This window comes from Arachis duranensis, chromosome 10, assembly GCF_000817695.3.
Source record: "Arachis duranensis cultivar V14167 chromosome 10, aradu.V14167.gnm2.J7QH, whole genome shotgun sequence".
NCBI classification, from domain to species: domain Eukaryota; kingdom Viridiplantae; phylum Streptophyta; class Magnoliopsida; order Fabales; family Fabaceae; genus Arachis; species Arachis duranensis.
The window spans coordinates 105,948,151-105,966,119 of NC_029781.3; the positions used below are offsets into that span (position 1 = coordinate 105,948,151).

The 17,969-nt window shown below is 33.2% G+C and overlaps 3 protein-coding genes across 4 annotated transcripts; 1 reads left to right on the forward strand and 2 right to left on the reverse strand.

The window, feature by feature from the left end:
* On the forward strand, positions 1-1,558 carry LOC107472051 (uncharacterized). 2 transcript variants are annotated; one of them, XM_016091623.2, is made up of 3 exons: positions 1-115; positions 207-337; positions 543-1,558. In XM_016091623.2, exons 2-3 carry the CDS (start codon positions 225-227, stop codon positions 1,225-1,227), a joined length of 798 nt encoding a protein of 265 aa, XP_015947109.1. In that variant the 5' UTR covers positions 1-115; positions 207-224; the 3' UTR covers positions 1,228-1,558. The 2 variants fall into 2 exon arrangements, with proteins under 2 accessions (XP_015947109.1, XP_052111007.1); XM_052255047.1 differs by having other exon boundaries at positions 4-128.
* Positions 1,559-2,564: 1,006 nt separating this feature from the next.
* On the reverse strand, positions 2,565-10,679 carry LOC107471710 (myosin-6-like). Its single transcript, XM_052255758.1, is given in 34 exon segments — positions 2,565-2,676; positions 2,804-2,883; positions 2,970-3,056; positions 3,505-3,561; positions 3,835-3,891; positions 3,954-4,053; positions 4,153-4,223; positions 4,312-4,410; positions 4,496-4,675; positions 4,758-5,066; positions 5,181-5,240; positions 5,343-5,366; positions 5,456-5,561; positions 5,652-5,791; positions 6,081-6,318; positions 6,419-6,519; positions 6,672-6,791; positions 6,935-7,318; positions 7,398-7,458; positions 7,566-7,675; positions 7,753-8,055; positions 8,135-8,168; positions 8,170-8,241; positions 8,327-8,364; positions 8,483-8,584; positions 8,675-8,732; positions 8,893-8,994; positions 9,085-9,231; positions 9,306-9,448; positions 9,531-9,680; positions 9,798-9,957; positions 10,039-10,097; positions 10,187-10,489; positions 10,587-10,679. Coding segments are annotated over 34 exon segments (4,245 nt in total). The 5' UTR covers positions 10,665-10,679.
* Positions 10,680-12,905: 2,226 nt separating this feature from the next.
* Positions 12,906-14,577, reverse strand: LOC107471939 (uncharacterized). The gene is made up of 2 exons (XM_016091485.3): positions 14,057-14,577; positions 12,906-13,332 (listed from the first exon to the last, which is right to left on the reverse strand). Exons 1-2 carry the CDS (start codon positions 14,372-14,374, stop codon positions 12,949-12,951), a joined length of 702 nt encoding a protein of 233 aa, XP_015946971.1. The 5' UTR covers positions 14,375-14,577; the 3' UTR covers positions 12,906-12,948.
* Between the last annotated feature and the right edge of the window lie 3,392 nt (positions 14,578-17,969).

A 17,969-nucleotide genomic window follows, 5' to 3' on the forward strand; every position in this document is an offset into this window, starting at 1 on the left:
AAGTTTCGTTCTATTTTGATAGTGATCGGGAGGTTAGCCCCCAAGCGATTGGTGCATCAGCATGCATTGAGCACCCTGTCTCCAAGTTTGACACTTTGGCTGGCATTGCAATCAAGTATGGTGTTGAGGTATTCTCATTCATTCTTTTTGACTTTTGAATAATTGATGAGGGAATGGTGATGCTGAAGCTCAAAGTTGCTTTGCAGGTTGCTGACATCAGAAAAATGAACGGACTTGTCACGGATCGTCAAATATTCGCACTTAAAACCATCAACATTCCACTGCCTGGAAGGCACCCTCCTTCTCCTTGTTTATCTTATGATGCAACCTCTCCAGGGTATGTTTTTTCTTATTGGAACATGGAACAGATCAAATAGGTTTTCTTTCTTGCATGGAACATAAACCTTATCATTTCTTCAACAAATTCAATTCAATGTCAGATTTTGAGTAAAGTAATGGTTCATATAAATTTAATTCTGATAATGTATGATTATTGATTACTTTGAGCCATTGATGGCCTTGAATGTTTTAACCTTCTTCAGACAAGGTAACTCCAATCCCCCTTGCACTGATGCTGGCCACCTTGAGCTGTTTGAATCATTCCATTCCTTGAAAGGCAAGCCTTCCGAGCCCAAGGTCTCGCAAGCAATGAGCTCCTTACAAGGTTTCTATGGACTTAAACAGGCCACTAATTCCTCCGAAGACAATTCCCACTCGCCTAACCGACCTCTGCACCAACACCGCAAATCCAGAAGTTTGGTGGATATAATCTTGGCAGAGGTCATGGAAAAGGGGCATGTTGAAGAGGCTGCACAAGTGAGGCAAGAAGGGGAGTTGGAGAAATGGAATGATAAACTTATCCGGAGGCGCCAGAAATCTGAAGCTGACTTTAGTAGGATACCGGAATTGCTGTTGAAAGAGGATAGCAGCAGCGCTTCTGTTGGTCCTCCATCGAGAACAGGAAAGCGCTTGGCTCTGAGGCAGAAAGTGGGTAGCAGAAGTGCATTAACAAGTGATTCTGAATCAAGTGGTATCATGAAAACAGGGGATGCTTCTGAATGGTCATCATCATTATCATCTGGGGTGCGAAAATCATACAGCACACCGTGCTTTCAAGACCAAGATAACAGTTGCACCTCATCCATTTGGCCACCCTCAGTGTGGACCTTGAAACCAGATTTACAGGTTCTACCGAAGCCTCGAAGAAATAAAGCTGCACTTGACTGAATTACATCAATTTATCATAAACAATTTTGATCCCATTTTGTGAGGTTATGGAATCATTAGCTGCTGCAACCTATCAGTGAAGGAGAAGAAAAAGAAAACCAATATGCCACAAGAAATTACATCAATGTGTTGTTTATTGTAACAGTGAGAATGCAATGCAATGCAGGGTCAGGGGATGAAAGGAAAGTATTCCTTACCCTTGCATAGTTGCATTTGCCTTTATATTTTTCTTTGATATTTTTTATTTTTTATGTATAGATTCATGGTGTCACAATCCAAAATAAAAATGGGATACTGTAGGGGTTTTGTTTCCCCTTGTTTCCTTAACAAACCTATGAAAAAATCTCATTCAAATGAACCCTTAAAATGTAAACAAACATCTACACGAGTACACCACTTTCATTAAAGTAATGCATGAATCACAAGAAAGCAATGAGGTCTTTAACGTTTAACATATACAGGATACAACATGAACTTTTAAATTTAAATTAAGATAGGATAAGAACTTTTCCATAAAAATATATTTGTATACTATTAGTTTTCTTTCTTTATTTTCTTCATTATGTGAATAATTTTCTTTTGATTTTATAAACATCTTTTGAGACTTTAGGGGGTAAAATAAATATTTAAATTATATATAATTTACATAATTTTTTTATGGATATAATTTACATAAATTACTATAAGATCATTGTTGTTTAAGTTGAATGTGCTATGGGTTCCGTGGACTTAAGTTTCCATGATTCTTTTGACATAATTAAATTCCTAACCTGAACTTTTTAAAAGACATGATTTTAGTAATTTAAATTTCTTTATTTCTGATTTTTTTCATATAAAAATTAGTGGCAACTTTGTTGCAACTCTCATACCACCCTCCAGACATGAGAGGTGAAACACAAGCTTTTCAATATTTTTCTTATTTTTCCTTGAATTTCTTAATTGCATCAAAACTGATATCATGAATTTGTCGGCAATTGCTCCGGAGGGTAAATTTCACAATGTAATTGAAGCATAGATCCACCTATCTGTATATTTACTTCATATTTCATGCTGTGATAATATTACAAAGGATGATCTCACAAAATAATGGCCAAATTTACTATAGTATAAGTATTTTCTACAAATCATATTTTTATTAAGGCAGAACAACAATAATCTATGGGATCAACTCCTATAATTTACAAATGTTACTTTTCTTACCTTATACAAAAGTTTGTTCCCAAGTGAACATCCATACAATCTAATGAAATATAGATCAAAATAAAATGTTAATTAACAGGAACTCTGAGGCCTATTCTACCTTTTAGCTATCAGAACCAGTACAACATGGATGGCACTTAATGTAAAAATTGGAAGCCTGCATTCTCAAGAAGTTCTTCAGGAGGCTTTACTTTTGAAGTAGTCTTATCTTTGAGGGAGCTAGAAATCTCCTCAACAATAATAGGGATACTGTAAATTGATGACGAAATACCAAAGGTTAAACAAATTTAGTTTTTAGTTAAAATTAAATTATAATTTCTTCAAGATTTGATGCATGTATATTTAAGCCTTATATCAATAAAAATTTTAAGTTTACCTTGAATTGTCTTCTAACATGTAGGATTTACTATCATCTTCTACACCATCTGTCATTAGCAGCTTCAAACTAGAGATGACCTACACAAGAAAGTTAATATAAATGATAGAGTAAATGCTAAGCATAGAAAGTATCCTTTATATATATATATACTTTCTCAACTTACTTCAGATGATACACTTTGGCTACTGTCATTTTCATTTCCATCCCAGTAAAGTGTACATATTCTGTAAAGCTGGTGAGAACTAAGAACCTGGAATTAATTACCATATACAAGCAAACATTAGAGTCAGATAAACATTGCATTGCATAAGGATAATACATATATATTTGATACAGCTACACATATTTGATTTCACAGTTAGGTTTACTTGTGTAAATATACTATAAAAATTCATGATTCATCTTTCAAACAGCAAGTAGACTAAAGAGATTTCTTTTTTTTGGTCCAACATAAGAAATGTAAGAAATAAAATAAATTTTTGTTTATAAAGAAGATTTAGACAAAAGTTTAAGTAACAATTCTTTATTAGCTTCATCTCATGAATTAATTATAGTTGTGTATGTAAAGATTAGTTGTTCACATGTTAAGGTTTTGCTTTAAGATATGCCATTCATAGATAGATTTATCTTTCACATGTTGTAACTCATCACATTAAGAGAGGGAGGAAAAAAAGAAAAAAAGAAGAAATGAAACTTACAGGGCATAGCTCATTTGTAAGACCATCATATGATAATTCATCCTTTTTCTCTACAACCTGGAGAAGTAATAGTCGTGCTCCAATTAAAAATAGAATCGGTGTTGAGAATTTGGAATCTTATTTTACAATACAAACTCAAGCATTTAAAGTTATTTTTGTTTTTTAATGATTTCTTGCTAATCTCTTAAGCAATGGAAAAGGAAAAGATCATATGTCTTGAATAATATTTTCATGAACGCAACAAGCTTAGTAGTACCTTTCCACATTGAAATAATTAAGGTATAACTATAAAGAAAAAGAGTAATTAAGTTGAAGCTAATGAAGATATACCAAGAATCTAACGGCTTGTGTTACATGTTTGAGTTCATCCAAAGTTGTGCCAGCATACTGCAATAAAAGTAATTAGTAGGTAAATTAATTATAAATAATGATTATTTATTAGGATATACCTCTTCTGTTGCTTCAGTAGACCACTGTTCTAGTTCAGCCAATCCAGATTTGAGAAGTTGTCCATTGTTGAATGTGCAACATTCTCTTTGTGAAACAAGGCTGCAACCAAATAAAGTATTTCCAATCAAGTCAACTCACATGCTTAGCTTGTGACGAGGTTAATTTGTTATCACACACACACATAAGAAAATTAACTACCTATTAAAGATTTCCGCATTGATATGTTGAAAAACTTGGCTGAATATCTTCTGAACGAGAACTGGATGCACCTGATACAAAATGACAAAGAAAGAAGTAATAAAAGGGTTCGAGAATACAAATTCCATATCATATTTATATTAATATGAAAAGACATACATGGTTTTCTTTGAAAATATTGAGAAATCTGTTAATGCATTGTACAATGGCAGTCCATGAAGCAGCTGGATGGTTGTTATCATCTGACTTTCCATGCGCCTGAAATAATCATAATCATAGGCAATAAGAAAATGCATCAAATAGAATTTATTAATCAATTAATGGATGGTAATTAAATTAATACCTGAATGAAAGCAGAAATTAGAGGAGATATGTCTTTCTTCAAATTTTCTCTAAGAATTCCATAAATCTTCTCAACGTAAGCTGCAAGTTGCTGCTTGAAAAGTAAAGCAGGGTACTTGGCATCAACTTGATGCTCCACATCAAATGAACCACTGGAAAGACTTTTCGATGACCGAAATCCCTGAAAAGTAAGTGTGTATTATTATTATTGTTATTGGAATCCTCAAGTGAATGATTAGATATATATATATAGTGTGGTGTACTTGAGTGACTCTTCCAAAGAAAGATGTTGGAGTGGGTGGCTTTCGTGCTGTAGGGACTCGAAGAGTTCGCTGGAGATGGAACAACAAAGCAGATGTGTTGGACAACCAATAAGCCATGCAACCATTGTTATCTTGATCCTCTATTGCAGATCCAATCAGCTGAATAAGACGATCAAATATACTTGTCTTTTCTGCTTCAAAACATTTCCAATGTAGCAGACAGTTATAAAGGGTGAATGCTGCCACGGGTTTTCCTTCCGAGAATCCAAGATCTTTTTGGATGCACTTGAAAAGAGTTTCGATGCTCTCCTGCACACAGTAGTCAAACACATGAAAATGTGACTCAGTTAGAATGATTGGAATGTGAAATAATAATTTCTTGTAGAAGCATACAAGATGCCTCTCCATGTGAGATGTCCTTACTTTGCTATCGGCATCGGTTCCAAATGTCTTTGTCTGGCCTGAACTTGCTGATGTTGATGCCTACGCTCACCCAAATAGGATTTTCATCACAACTATATATACATACTACTGTGTCTGTCAGTATATGAGAACAAAAGGCTCAATATCTTATTTAAATATTACCTGATTACTACCATTTTCCGATGACTGTTACACCAACAAGAGGGATTATCAGGATTAGTTTTACGAATATAAAACACTCATGATAGATATTATATTGTTTGTTTGTTTACTACCTGAGATGGATTCTTTTCTGACATTTTCTTTGATGATGAACTCGAAAGGCTTTTCTGCCTTAAAACTTGATTCTCAGTTTCCATATCAGAAACTTTTTCTTCAAGCCTAACATGCATAATACACAAAACAACTTATATATAGCATATATAAGAAAAGGATCAAGTAAGTTAAAAATGAATACTATATATAAAGAACCTTTGCATTGATGTCTTTAGCTCAATTATCTTGCTTTCGGTCTCTATGATTTGATTCATGCGTTCCTCACTAAGTTTGCTACATTCTTCATATTTCCTTTCTGTTTCATTAATTTTCTGTTCAAGTGAACTAACCTGATCCTGTAAAGATTAAAACATAACAATAGCTTTGGATCTTATATTATATATGACATGCAAGCCCAAAAGCTTCAGATTTAATTTGACCATTATTTTTAACATATTGTATACCTTAAGAAGTTCCCTCTCCGAACTAAGCATATTGATCACTTCATTCTCAGTCATATTACTGGGAATCTCTAGCGTGCTTTTCTTTTCCAATGAATTAACCAAACCCTGTAAAAACATCAGATATAACAATATATACTTTGGCTTTTCGTGATTTAACCACAAGAACACTTAAATTATATACCTTGAGTTGTTCATTTTCTGCTGTAAGCTTGCTAATCAATTCAATATCATTATCAGCTCCGTTAGATTGAATAACTTGCATAGGTGTTGTATCGGCAGTTTTAGGGGCCTGACGTTCCTTAAGAAGCAATGACTCCATCTCATGCAAGGAAGCTTGAGTTTCTTTGAGTTGAAGCTCCATCTCATGCAAAGCTGATTGTAGTTTTTCATTTTCCTGTGTCTTGGCTTCCTCAATATCATAATTATTAACCCAAACAATTATGAAAAGTCAGCAATAGTACATACATACATATATACAACTAAAACAAATTTAACTTCATATACTTAGATAAATTACATACCCTCATTCTTCTCTCTGATTCTAGAGACAAACTCAATTCTTCCACTTGCTTTTCAAGTTCTTTTTTTGCAGCTTCAAGAGCCTTGGCTTCCTTAGCAGCCTACAAAAAGTTTAAAATAGATGTGATTTTTTTTTTTGGAGAATATGATATATAAGAGTTAAAACATGTTTTAATGCACTAAATATTTGTTTATAGAGTGAGTGAAAAGGGTAAATTCAAAATATAATCTAAAAAAAAAGAGTGTGAATCACCATTCTAAGCTTTCGAAGTTCTCTACGAGCCATGGTTCTCCTCCATGAACATTGTGCAAAAATAGCGGCATTCTTTAAACGTTTGTAATGAGAACGAGCTATGTAACCTCTACCGTGTCTCTGAAAGATAGACAATTACATCAAATGAATTGAGAGCATGTGCTTATAATAAGAAAGATTAGAGATTGTCAAACATTTTCAATCATTATTATTGGAAAAAAAAGGTATAGAAATGGTTGAGGTAGATAGTTGTTGGCTGATACCTCAATGATTACAGCAGCTCTGGTTAACTTCCTATATCTGAGTTGATTTCTAGCAGTCTTGCCTCTCATAGCAGTCTGAATAAATACAGCTGAAGCCTTGAGGGCTTGGTAAGCAGTCTTGGAAAGATGCATGCGAAGATTCTTTTGAATTTTCACAGAAGCATCTTCCCTCCTCATTTTTTCATAATGAAAGCGTGCTAGTTGTCCTCTGACTACCCTTTGTAGTTGTATTGCAGACATTCGCAATGTGTTGTAGTGTTTTTGGCAAAGATATGTGCAAACTTTTCTTTGAATAATGGTTGCAGATCTTCCTAATACTTCTGCTCTACAGGCATCTAGTTGTGCCATTTGTCCTACTCTCAAAAACACTTTTGTCTTTCCAATCTGTAATGGCAAATAGTCCAATCAACATCATTTATGATGGTTGACTAGTTAGCAAAGCCAAAGCTACCACTAACATCACCTGATAATCTTTAAGGTTCACTTTGTCAAGAAGCATCTTGCAACTGGTCATTTCATCAGGGCTGTAAATGCATACATCGTTATATTCAATCAGTTCATGATATAATTCAGATAGATGAGATGATCACAATTCACAAAGGGAAAGAAAAACATAAATATATAAAAATACCATGATGTAAGAACCTTAGGTTCTAGGATACTAAATCGTCGAATGAATTCGTCAAAGTTCTTCCTAGTAGGATATCCGGCACAACTAATTCTTATTGCCTCCATTACTCCCTGTAGATAGAATGAATGAATGAAGATATGATGGATGATCTTAACTGATGTATTATGTAGTAGAATTGAATCCTTACCCCGCATCGTAGCTGCTGCAACACATTACTGTTCTCAAATATTCCAGGCTTAAGAAGGTTGTTGGGCTTTACACAGCGAATGTAGTGTGGCTCAGTAGCGTTTAGTGTTTCCAGCAGAGACTGCAGTTGTTGCTTAAACTGAGTTGCAACAGAAGCAAACTTGGTTGATTTGGAAGTTTCCTCAGGCAAAGGAGGGAACAACCCTGAAACGAAGTTGCACTTTGAAGCATTGAGTAAGGCAGCATGCTCTGGAACAACATAGTCTTTGTTCTTATCAAGGAAAAGGTCTGTTTGATAAGTCACCTGTAAATTCATATTAATTAATTAACCATTTTTTATGATATCACCATCATAGCATAGCATAGCATCCTACTTCACTTACATCACCAGCATAGTGGTTTACTGTGAAATCCGTACAACCGTTTATTTTTTTTAAATGTTTGATACAGCTTTTCGGCAAATGTTTCATGGGTTGATCTTGGAAACATGCTACAAACATTAACCAACATGCATTAATTTTACTATTTCAAGCGTTTGAGATGGTTACCAGAAATTAATTATTATTATTACATACCATGCCTCATCTAGAAGAGCGATAATGCCACCTGGTTTCTGTGGTTATGAATGCATATAAATCAGAAAGGTGAAAAGAAGAAAGACGGTAAATATTAAAGAGTAGTATAGCAAAACTATGCTAGAATGAAAAAGAAATCTTTTATAAATTACACACCTTTTCTATGAGATCAAGAACATCTTGATTATCAACGAACTCTATATAACTCCAATTGATTTCTTCCTTTGTATATTCTTCTTGCTCCATTTTGAAGACATGCTGCATAATGTAATAAGCAAATGCTAAGTCAATTGAAATATTTTACCAAGTGATCAAATTCCAACAAATGGAGAAAAAACAGATTTAAACCTGGTTGAAATGCTGTTGCAATTTCTCGTTAGTCAAATTGATACAGAATTGCTCAAAACTGCATAAGAACCATTTGTAGAGTGTAATTTTTCTAAGTAAGAAGTTAATGATATGAACTAACGCATCATTATCCACACATAAGAAATTAAGAACTTGATCAAGTTTCACATCATTATCCACACACACAGAGCATCTAGGTTCCTTAGCTAGTTAAGCACCTGTTCGTCTTGAAACTTTCAAATCCGTATATATCTAAGACTCCGATTAAGTTCTTTGAATGTGGATCTTGCCCAATAGAATTGTTAATCTTGTCCACAATCCTGGAACAAGAGATATTTATATGAGTTCAATAAAACAAAAAGGTGAGGCATATCTCCTAAAAGAAAGAACATATAACAGAGAGAAATGACCAGTCAAAAAGCCTTGAATAAATAATTTTAGCCAAAGCATCTCTGCTGAGACTTGCAGCAACGGGATCAAGTGACTTTGTTATTTTATCGCCGCGAGTGACCATAACACGTTTGCAAAATGAATCCTCAAGGGATTTCTCGTCGCACCTACACATATAAATACATGAGTATCTTATCTATAAGCTTTGTATTTAATTGAAACAATTTTTAACTTAGCTTACATCAAAAGCTCAGCTGCAGTTTTAAGGTGGAAACGAGATTTGTCATCCTTAGGTTGAGAGGAATCAGTCTCTTCATCGTCCCCCTTAACAAATTCAATATTTCCCAAGTGCAACACTGCAGCTACTATTCGAAATATGGCATCCTGAGAAGAGCAAATCACAATAACTTGTGAAATTACATTAATTCAAAATCTATGAATTCCGTATATTATTGTGTTATATTACCTGCTCATTACCATTGATCCCAACAACATCCATAGCTCTTCTAGTTGCAAGGTATTCCTTAGAATCATCCAACCCTTGCAACTCAATGCAATTTGATTGATTTAGGTAATGAAAAGTTCTTGGGTTTCCCAATTTGTACTTTTCAACATCCTATACACATACATACATGCATGCAATATATATTTTGTCAAATAGGTGAAAGAACTAGTTCAGTTCATTCAGTTCCTAGAAGGTAAGGGAATTATTATTATTATTATTATTATGTACCTCTTTTGGTGCAGCACAAAGCATATAAAAGCAATGATAGTTTCTCTCAGGATCGGAAACCTGACAGACACGAGACCGTTCCAGCAAATAAGTTCTGATAGCAGCTCCTGAAATTCTCCCCTTTTGATCAAACTGAATCTCCACAAACTTACCAAAACGACTGAAATTATGTATAATACAACAAACTTTAAATCAATCCAATTAAGACTAGAAAATACAAGATACAAGTCTTTTTTAGTACCTTGAATTATTGTTCCTAACAGTCTTGGCGTTGCCAAATGCTTCTAAAACAGGATTGGACTAGGAAAATAATAAATTGTGCAATGAGTAATTACTTAATAAAAAGATCCAAATAGAATTCATACTCTTGGAATAAATATTATCATTACCTCCAAGACTTGTTGCTCAACTGAGCGTCCTTCATTAGCTGCTCTGCCTCCCATATAAGCAAGATAACACATAAGCATTTTTGTACTTTCTGTTTTACCAGCTCCACTTTCTCCACTAACTAAAATGGATTGGCTTGTTTCTTCATTTATCATCTTCCTGTATGCAGAATCAGCAATGGCAAAGGGGTTTGGGCTCTTCTCACCGAAAGCCGCGCCTTTATACTTCTCCATTGTTTCCCTCGAATATAAATGAGGTAATCTTTGGAAAGGGTTTACAGCTATCAATATGTTTCCTGTGTAAGTCTGGAACCGTACCATAAGAGACATTACTCAAACATATACATACATATAGAGAGTCAGAGAGAGAGAGAGAGAGAGGTGAATGATGATGAGGTCTTACATATATTTCATTTACTTCATATCGAACATGCAAATTCTGAAGTACCCCTGGTTCATGCAGATATGCCAACCTTGTCATATCATCCACTCCATTTGGTGGGAACTCAGGATCTTTGGGATAGATATGAGACGATTTACTAATAACCTGCAAAAGGCACCATTACATGAATGCATGCAGTATAATCACACAAGTAAAGTAACTAGTTCTTCACCTTTGTCCCTGAAGCACAATTAACTGTGATCTCATTGCCCTTAGATTCCAATATTTCTCCTTCAATCCAAGCTTCATCAGGGTCCTCAATCCAAACATGAGATCCAACTACGAAACTTAGTTGAGCAGTCTGTACATTCAATAAGGAATGTGTTTGTATAAGTGACCAATACATTAGAAAGAAACTAACACAATGACAAGTTGTAGATAATTACCATTGTTAAGGGAATGCTGGGTTTGAGGTTGAATTGATCAAACAAGTGGTTCCATGTTCAGAACTGTTTTCACTAACTTGTAATTCTTGTTGGAGTGACCTCAGGAAAGTGTCGTTGCAGAAGATTCACAAAGAAAGAAGAAGAATCTCCAACCTATGCTAACTAGCTAACCGAACCCTAATTAAGCCCTCCTCTGCAACTCTCTCTCCCTTTGCTTCTAACTAATCAATCAATAACGTTATGTAACTGGTATGCCAAGAAATCTAGCTTGATATGCTGCCCAATTCCAGTCACAATAAGATGATGCCATATATAATTACAACAACTGAAGAAAAATCTTTCTGTTTCTTCGCACGCATGCACTTAATTTCTTGAATCAAACAGGCTTCAACCTCGATGATACATAGCCAAAGTCAAACATCTTCTCGATCTCATCCTAATGAATTCATAATTGGGGATCGGACGGAATCAATCAATCTACACCTTCCTTGAATCAAAGCCCATCGTCGTCGTCGTTGCATGCATGAAGATGCATCATCGCCACTGTGATAACTTTTTAGCCATTAAATTGGAAAATGAATTTTATATATTCAATGGTTAGGAAAACATTACATATTACTACACGTCGTATTAATTATTATTGGTGCAACCATTTCTCCTTCACAATGCAAAAACGAATCATGCATTGTATTACTGTTACTTGTATTCAAGAAAAGATCGGAGATTTAACTAATTTTTCTCAAGTGGTTAATTCTTAACTCTTTTCTATTTTAACACTACTTTTATGTATCTTAAATGTATGTTATATATAGCGATATTATACAAAATTTAAATTTTCAATAATTACTTACATACATTTACGCACTATATCTCATATATACTTATAAACATGACATGCTGCCCATTCATTATTACGTACATATCACTATCACAGGTGGAACAATTATTATAACTGAAATATACTTAGCAATGCATGATTTTATATATCATAGTACCTTATTATGCTCAGTAATATCGTGTTGAGCACTTAATATCATGCTATGTTAGGAAATAGAAAAAAGGCGGCGATGGATTGGTATTTCCTTTAAGGAAAAGTATAAACACTGTTTTATATTCAGATATGAATCTAATTTTCATACACAATTTTAAACATACATAGATTATCATATGTTAAAAAAATAATTAATTTTTAAATTTATTATTTTAAAAGTTATCTAAACGAACTCTCTTCGTATCATCATTGCAATAAAATTAAAATGAAGACTCATATATAATTATTTTCATATATAGTTGATGGTTAAAAATCGTAAACAATAATTTAGTATAACCTATCAAATTATTTAATAATTATCAATTATTAACTTCGCACAAAAATATACACCACATGTGAGTTTAACTCTTTAAATATACATTAATTTATATTCCATTCGATTTTAAATAATCATTTATTTTTACGGATAATATATTATTTAATAAAAAAAAGTGAATAGAAAGAGAGAATAAATAAATGCATATAATAAATTAAAAAGATAAATAATCTTTTATATTTCTCATGTATTAAATACATTAAAAATTAAAATAATATTATTATATATTTTCTTAAAATGTGTCATAATATAAATCCTAATTATAATTACATCTTTATATGAAGAAAAAAATTCTACAAAAGGAATATGATTAAAAACTGTTACCTATGTTATTTTTTCATTATTTTAATATTTGGTGGTTAATTTTATGTACTCTTGAGAAAAAAAAATAGTTTTTAGTTAATCTTATATACTCTTAAAAAAATATTTAATGATTAATATTATGTATTTATTATGTATTCCTATTATAATTAATTATTATTAATATTAAATTAACAAAAAAATAATCTACATACGTAACAAAAATAAGAAAAGGAAGATTTATATAATATTAGTTTGTTTGTTATTTTGTTAGTAGTGACTAGTGAGCCCTCTCTTTCTGTCTAGAAGTCCCTCCATGATCACCTTCTTCTTATAATCCTTCGAATCTAAATCTACGTCCACATGGACGATGTCGTGTTGAGAATGAGAAGCAGCAGTTGTGGCCGTCTTGAAACGGGGGATGTAGTATAACCATGCGGAAGTGCAGAGTATGGCACATAAGCGACCCCAAAACACCATTATGACCAGAGTGACCACTATTATGGACATTCCCACGATTGGCTCGTACTTATTAGACTTTTTCTGCTTCGTAATTGTTTCTGTTGGCTCTGGTTTTGCTTCATCATTCAGAAACTCTCTTCGTTGTTGACGCGTGTCCTCCTCTGCTCTCTTTTTGCTCGCCCCGTGCCTTGTCTGAAACATAACACGCAGTATAATAAGTACAAGTGTACAACACCTCCTACCGCCTGCCTCCAATTTATCGACATATATCAACAATATATTGTTTTTTTAAGAATTTATTTATAAAAAATGTTAAAAATCAGTAAATTTTGTGATTTATATTTATTAAGTATTTATTATTAATATTTTAAATAATATTAAATTATACCTCATGTGAGATTACTCATTTTTTAATTAAGAACTAACTAAATTTTAATAAAAATACTAACTTTTAAACTATTTTTTTTGTTTAGAGGCCCCAGCATAAAATTAAAAAGAAGAGATATTTTTTCATAGACTTTAATTCTTACAAAAAAAAATCATAGACTTTGATTCTTAAAAAAAAAATAAACATTGGGTAAATTTTTGCAGTGTCGGACATATTATATTATTGCATTATTAGTCTTCCATTAATAATAGGAAAAGTCTAGGGATCAGCAGTTTTATTAAATTTTGGCCAACATGTAACCAGTAGAGGAAGATGAACTATTAGATGAAATCTCACATCAATCTCACATCATCAAGTCATCATTGATAGCTAGTTGATGGTTAACAATTACAAAAATTGATGGCCCTCTAGCATTGCTCTTAATAATATATACACAACCTTATTCGAATCAATATATAGTAATAATATAGGGTACAGAATTTTACATGAAAGATCCATTACGAGTTAAATATGTACAGTAATACGTACCTGCGAAGGTGTATAATAGGGAGTAGCCGGCTGCGGCGGAAGAGGCAGAGTTGACGATGGCGGTGGTGGAGCTTGAGGCTTATTATTGTGACGGAGAGTTGACTTTGGTGGCTTGGGCTTGGGATTGGAGTAATGATCTTCAAGCGGCACCGTTTTGCAGGAAGTATTTCGGATCCGAATGATGAGCCATGAAATCCGGCTGCGTTTCTTCCTCGTCCGTTTCTTGATTATTGGATCAGTCCTTTTATTATTAGTGGATGCTGCGTCGGGTGGTGGTCCAAAACAGCATAGGAAAATTCGGTTTTTGGTTTTTGCCATGTGGATTTATTAATTAAAAGATGGAAGATCAGGTAAGTTGATTTTAGCTATGGCCTATGGGAAGAATATCATGATGAATTTGATGGAGAGTGGTGGTGGAATAATGGTTGGCTTAGTCCATAGCAATGAATAATGATGTTGTTATTGACGGCATAGTATAGTGATAGAGGTTAGATTAAAATATAACGGATTTTGAGGTATGCATATAGTTTGTAAAAGTAGTGGTTTGGAGGGAAGACTTGGACTTTGTCTTTTAATCAGTCGTCCAACCTAACCTCTTCCCTTCATCCTCACACGCTTACTCCTTCCCCACGTTTCCACTTCCTCTCATTCTATTCCATTCTCTTCTCACACCAATATTATTAATAAGAAAAAGTATAGATAAACAACGAAAATATTAAACAATGTAAATAATAGATATATTGGATGTTCAATTTAACAGATATGTAGATAATTATGTTTTCAATTTACTAAGTGTACAGATGATTATCCTAATGTTAAGGTTTAGGATGTAATTTGAGAGGTGGAGTGTATTTTTATTTTGTTGGGTCAATTCTAGAGCATATTATTCATATTGTTTACAAAAGTCATTGTCTACCTAACAAAATCCTATTAATATAAGGACAAAATTAACATTTTACATAAAAACGATAACTCGTAAAAAATAGTCAAATTTAATATAAATTTTATAAAATTAGTTGACTGAAATAATTGGTGATGCTTTTCGAATCACTTTTTATTGAAAAAATATAAGTAACCAACTTTACGTGCAGTCAATTGGAACAACTTTTTAAAAAATATAATTTTAAAATTCCAAAAGCTAAGATTAAGTTTAGAAACATAATCCACCCAAAATCAACTCATACTGTAATTTCCTGTTCTAATTACTCTTTTCGCTGCGACCTCCCCTGCGTCGGCGTCTTTTGGTGGTGCTAGCCACTCATCATCCAACTTTGATTGTGAACGATGCCCAACCTTTCACTTTTTCTTAGTGCCGCCGACCACTGCAACACATAAACCTCCTTTATGAACATATTGTTGCCGTTGCACGCACAGAACGCTCTCCTTCTGCCGCACGCACGCTCATTGCGAACGCATCAATCTCCATCGAGAACACCACTTGTCGACCACTTCATCGCGCGCCACACCCGCTGCAGCGATGTGACGCTGTCTACTCGGTTTGGGATGATTCTTTTAACTAGTTTTGGTTGTTTCTTTTTCCTAAGTTTTGGATGTGTTTTTTTATTATGCTTTTAGATGTTTTTTTTAGGTTTTGGATTTTTTTTAGTAATTTTGGATATTTCTTTTCTTATTTTTTGGATTTTTTTTTCCAATATTTTTTATGTGTCGTTTTGTTAAGTTTTAGATTTTTTAAAATGATTTTGGATATCTCTTTTTTTGTTAGATTTTGGATGTTTCTTTTTGTTAAATTTTAATTTTTTATTAGGTTTTGGATATTTATTTTAAAATAATTTTGGATTGTTGCTTTTTATTTGGTTTTAGATGTTATTTTAGATTTTGGATTTTTTTAGTTTATTTAAATATTTTTTATGATAATTTGAATTTATGTTTTTTTCAAAAAAAAAAGTCCAATTATATATTTTTATTAATGGGCTTCTTTTTTACTAATGGACGGCAGTTGGCTGCACCTAGGGCTGGAAGTGAGTCAAGCCAGCTCATGAGTCAGCTCGAGCTCGGTTCGTTAATAGCTTGATAAGCTAAATTCGTGAGCTGGTGAGCCAAGCTTGAGCTTGAGCTTGGATAAGCTCAGCTCATTAGCTCGTGAGCTGGCTCGATTATATATATATATATTAATACACATATCCTATATGCATTTAGTCTATACTTTTAATATTATATATATACATATGAAATAGTAATATATAATTATATATACTTAAGAAATAGGCTCGATTGTTAATGAGTCGAGCCGTGAGCCAAGCTCAATTTTGGTGAGCCGAACTTGAGCTTGGTCTAGCTCGGCTCAGCTCGTCTCACTTCCAGCCCTAGCTGCACCCTTAGTTGGTTACTCAACGAAATTGCTTTCTGTTTTACAAAACATATGCCTATTCAATGTAAATCATCAGTCTAATATTTTTAAATTTTCTCCTACACCTACTATTGAAGACATGCACGATGGCAAAATAAAAAGAGCACTTACTTCTGGTAAATCCGGCTACTCATGATACCATCAGCTCATTTCTCAGCGACTGGTCCTAAAATTTTAATTTCACAGTAAAATGACGATACCAATGCCATCGATAGATAGAACCCTGGCTCTTCCTCAAGGGTTTCCAGTATTTAAATCCTCTCTCTGAAGCTCCTTTTCCATTTTCATTAATAATATTTTTTTATATCTCTATTTTTTTTATTAATTGAACATTTAGAACAAAATCTACTGACGGAAATCAGAGCATTTTAGGCAACAAAACCAATTATTTATTGTGACAACTAAAGTGCAGTTGTTCTCTTAGCAAATCCAATTTTACACAACAAATTAAAATATTTCACCCTTATTGATCAATCATTTGTCAGAAATTATGTAATAAAAAGGCAATTCATGTTCAACACATTCCAACTCAGGATCAACTGATAGATACATTGACCAAGCCTCTCTCAGCTTCGTTCTTTCTCAAGTTTAAAAATCTACTAAGAGTCTTCGAAACAAAACCTTTGATGACCCTTAGTTTGAGGGAGCATGTTAATATAGTTAAGTAACCCTTTTCCAAATTAGCAAATAGTTAGTTTATTATGACAGTTCAACAAGTTAATTAGTTACTCTCCCTAACCAACTATAGTCACACTTCTCACACCTTACTTCTCAAATATAAATTGTAATCTTGAAATTCACTGCATGATCACTCATCATTTTATAATCAACAATACTTCATTTATTCTCAAATTTTCTCTTAATTCTATTTTACTTCTTTCTATCTTTCTTCTTTTTCACCTCTAATATCTTACATGGTATCAGAGCTTTACAATTTTGATCCATAGACGATATCACACCTTCCACAGATCAATATTCAATTGTTCAAGCTTGACACAACTTCAGTCAACAACAACAATTACTTCGATTGCTAATTTTTCAACAACAATAAAGTTATATGAAGACAACTTTAAAACATGAAAACGTCAAGCACTAACATCCATCAAGGCAAACAAGTTGCAGATTAACATTGTAGCAATATCGATTCCAAGAAAATTCAACACTAATCAAGATCAAACAGAAAACAAATATCTCCAAAATTTGAATAATGGGAACAACGATGAGCGTCTAATGGCGTAGATGTTCTCTGCCATGAATGAAACTTTTGTTAATAAAATTGTAGAATATGACTATGCGCACAGAATCTGGAATGTTCTAGAAGACTACTTTACAACAAGACTCAAATCAAGGATAAGGTCACTAAAAGTGTAGCTGAAGACAATCAAGAAACATAGATCAACAGTTTTTGAATATATAGGCAATATGAACAAGGTAATCAATTCACTTTCAACTCTTGGAACTCCTTTCTCAATAGAAGAATATTTTAAATGTGCTTTAGGAGGATTGGATGAAGAGTTTAGGAATTTCATTCGGGAAATACTAGGG

Bases quoted from the DNA above. Each gene is read 5' to 3' on its own strand.
- LOC107472051 (XM_016091623.2), top strand. From the start codon at position 225: ATGAACGGACTTGTCACGGATCGTCAAATATTCGCACTTAAAACCATC. The intron at 338-542 runs GTATGTTTTTTC...AACCTTCTTCAG, and splicing joins TATGATGCAACCTCTCCAGG to ACAAGGTAACTCCAATCCCC.
- LOC107471939 (XM_016091485.3), bottom strand. From the start codon at position 14,374: ATGGCAAAAACCAAAAACCGAATTTTCCTATGCTGTTTTGGACCACCA. The intron at 13,333-14,056 runs GTACGTATTACT...GTTATGTTTCAG, and splicing joins CCTATTATACACCTTCGCAG to ACAAGGCACGGGGCGAGCAA.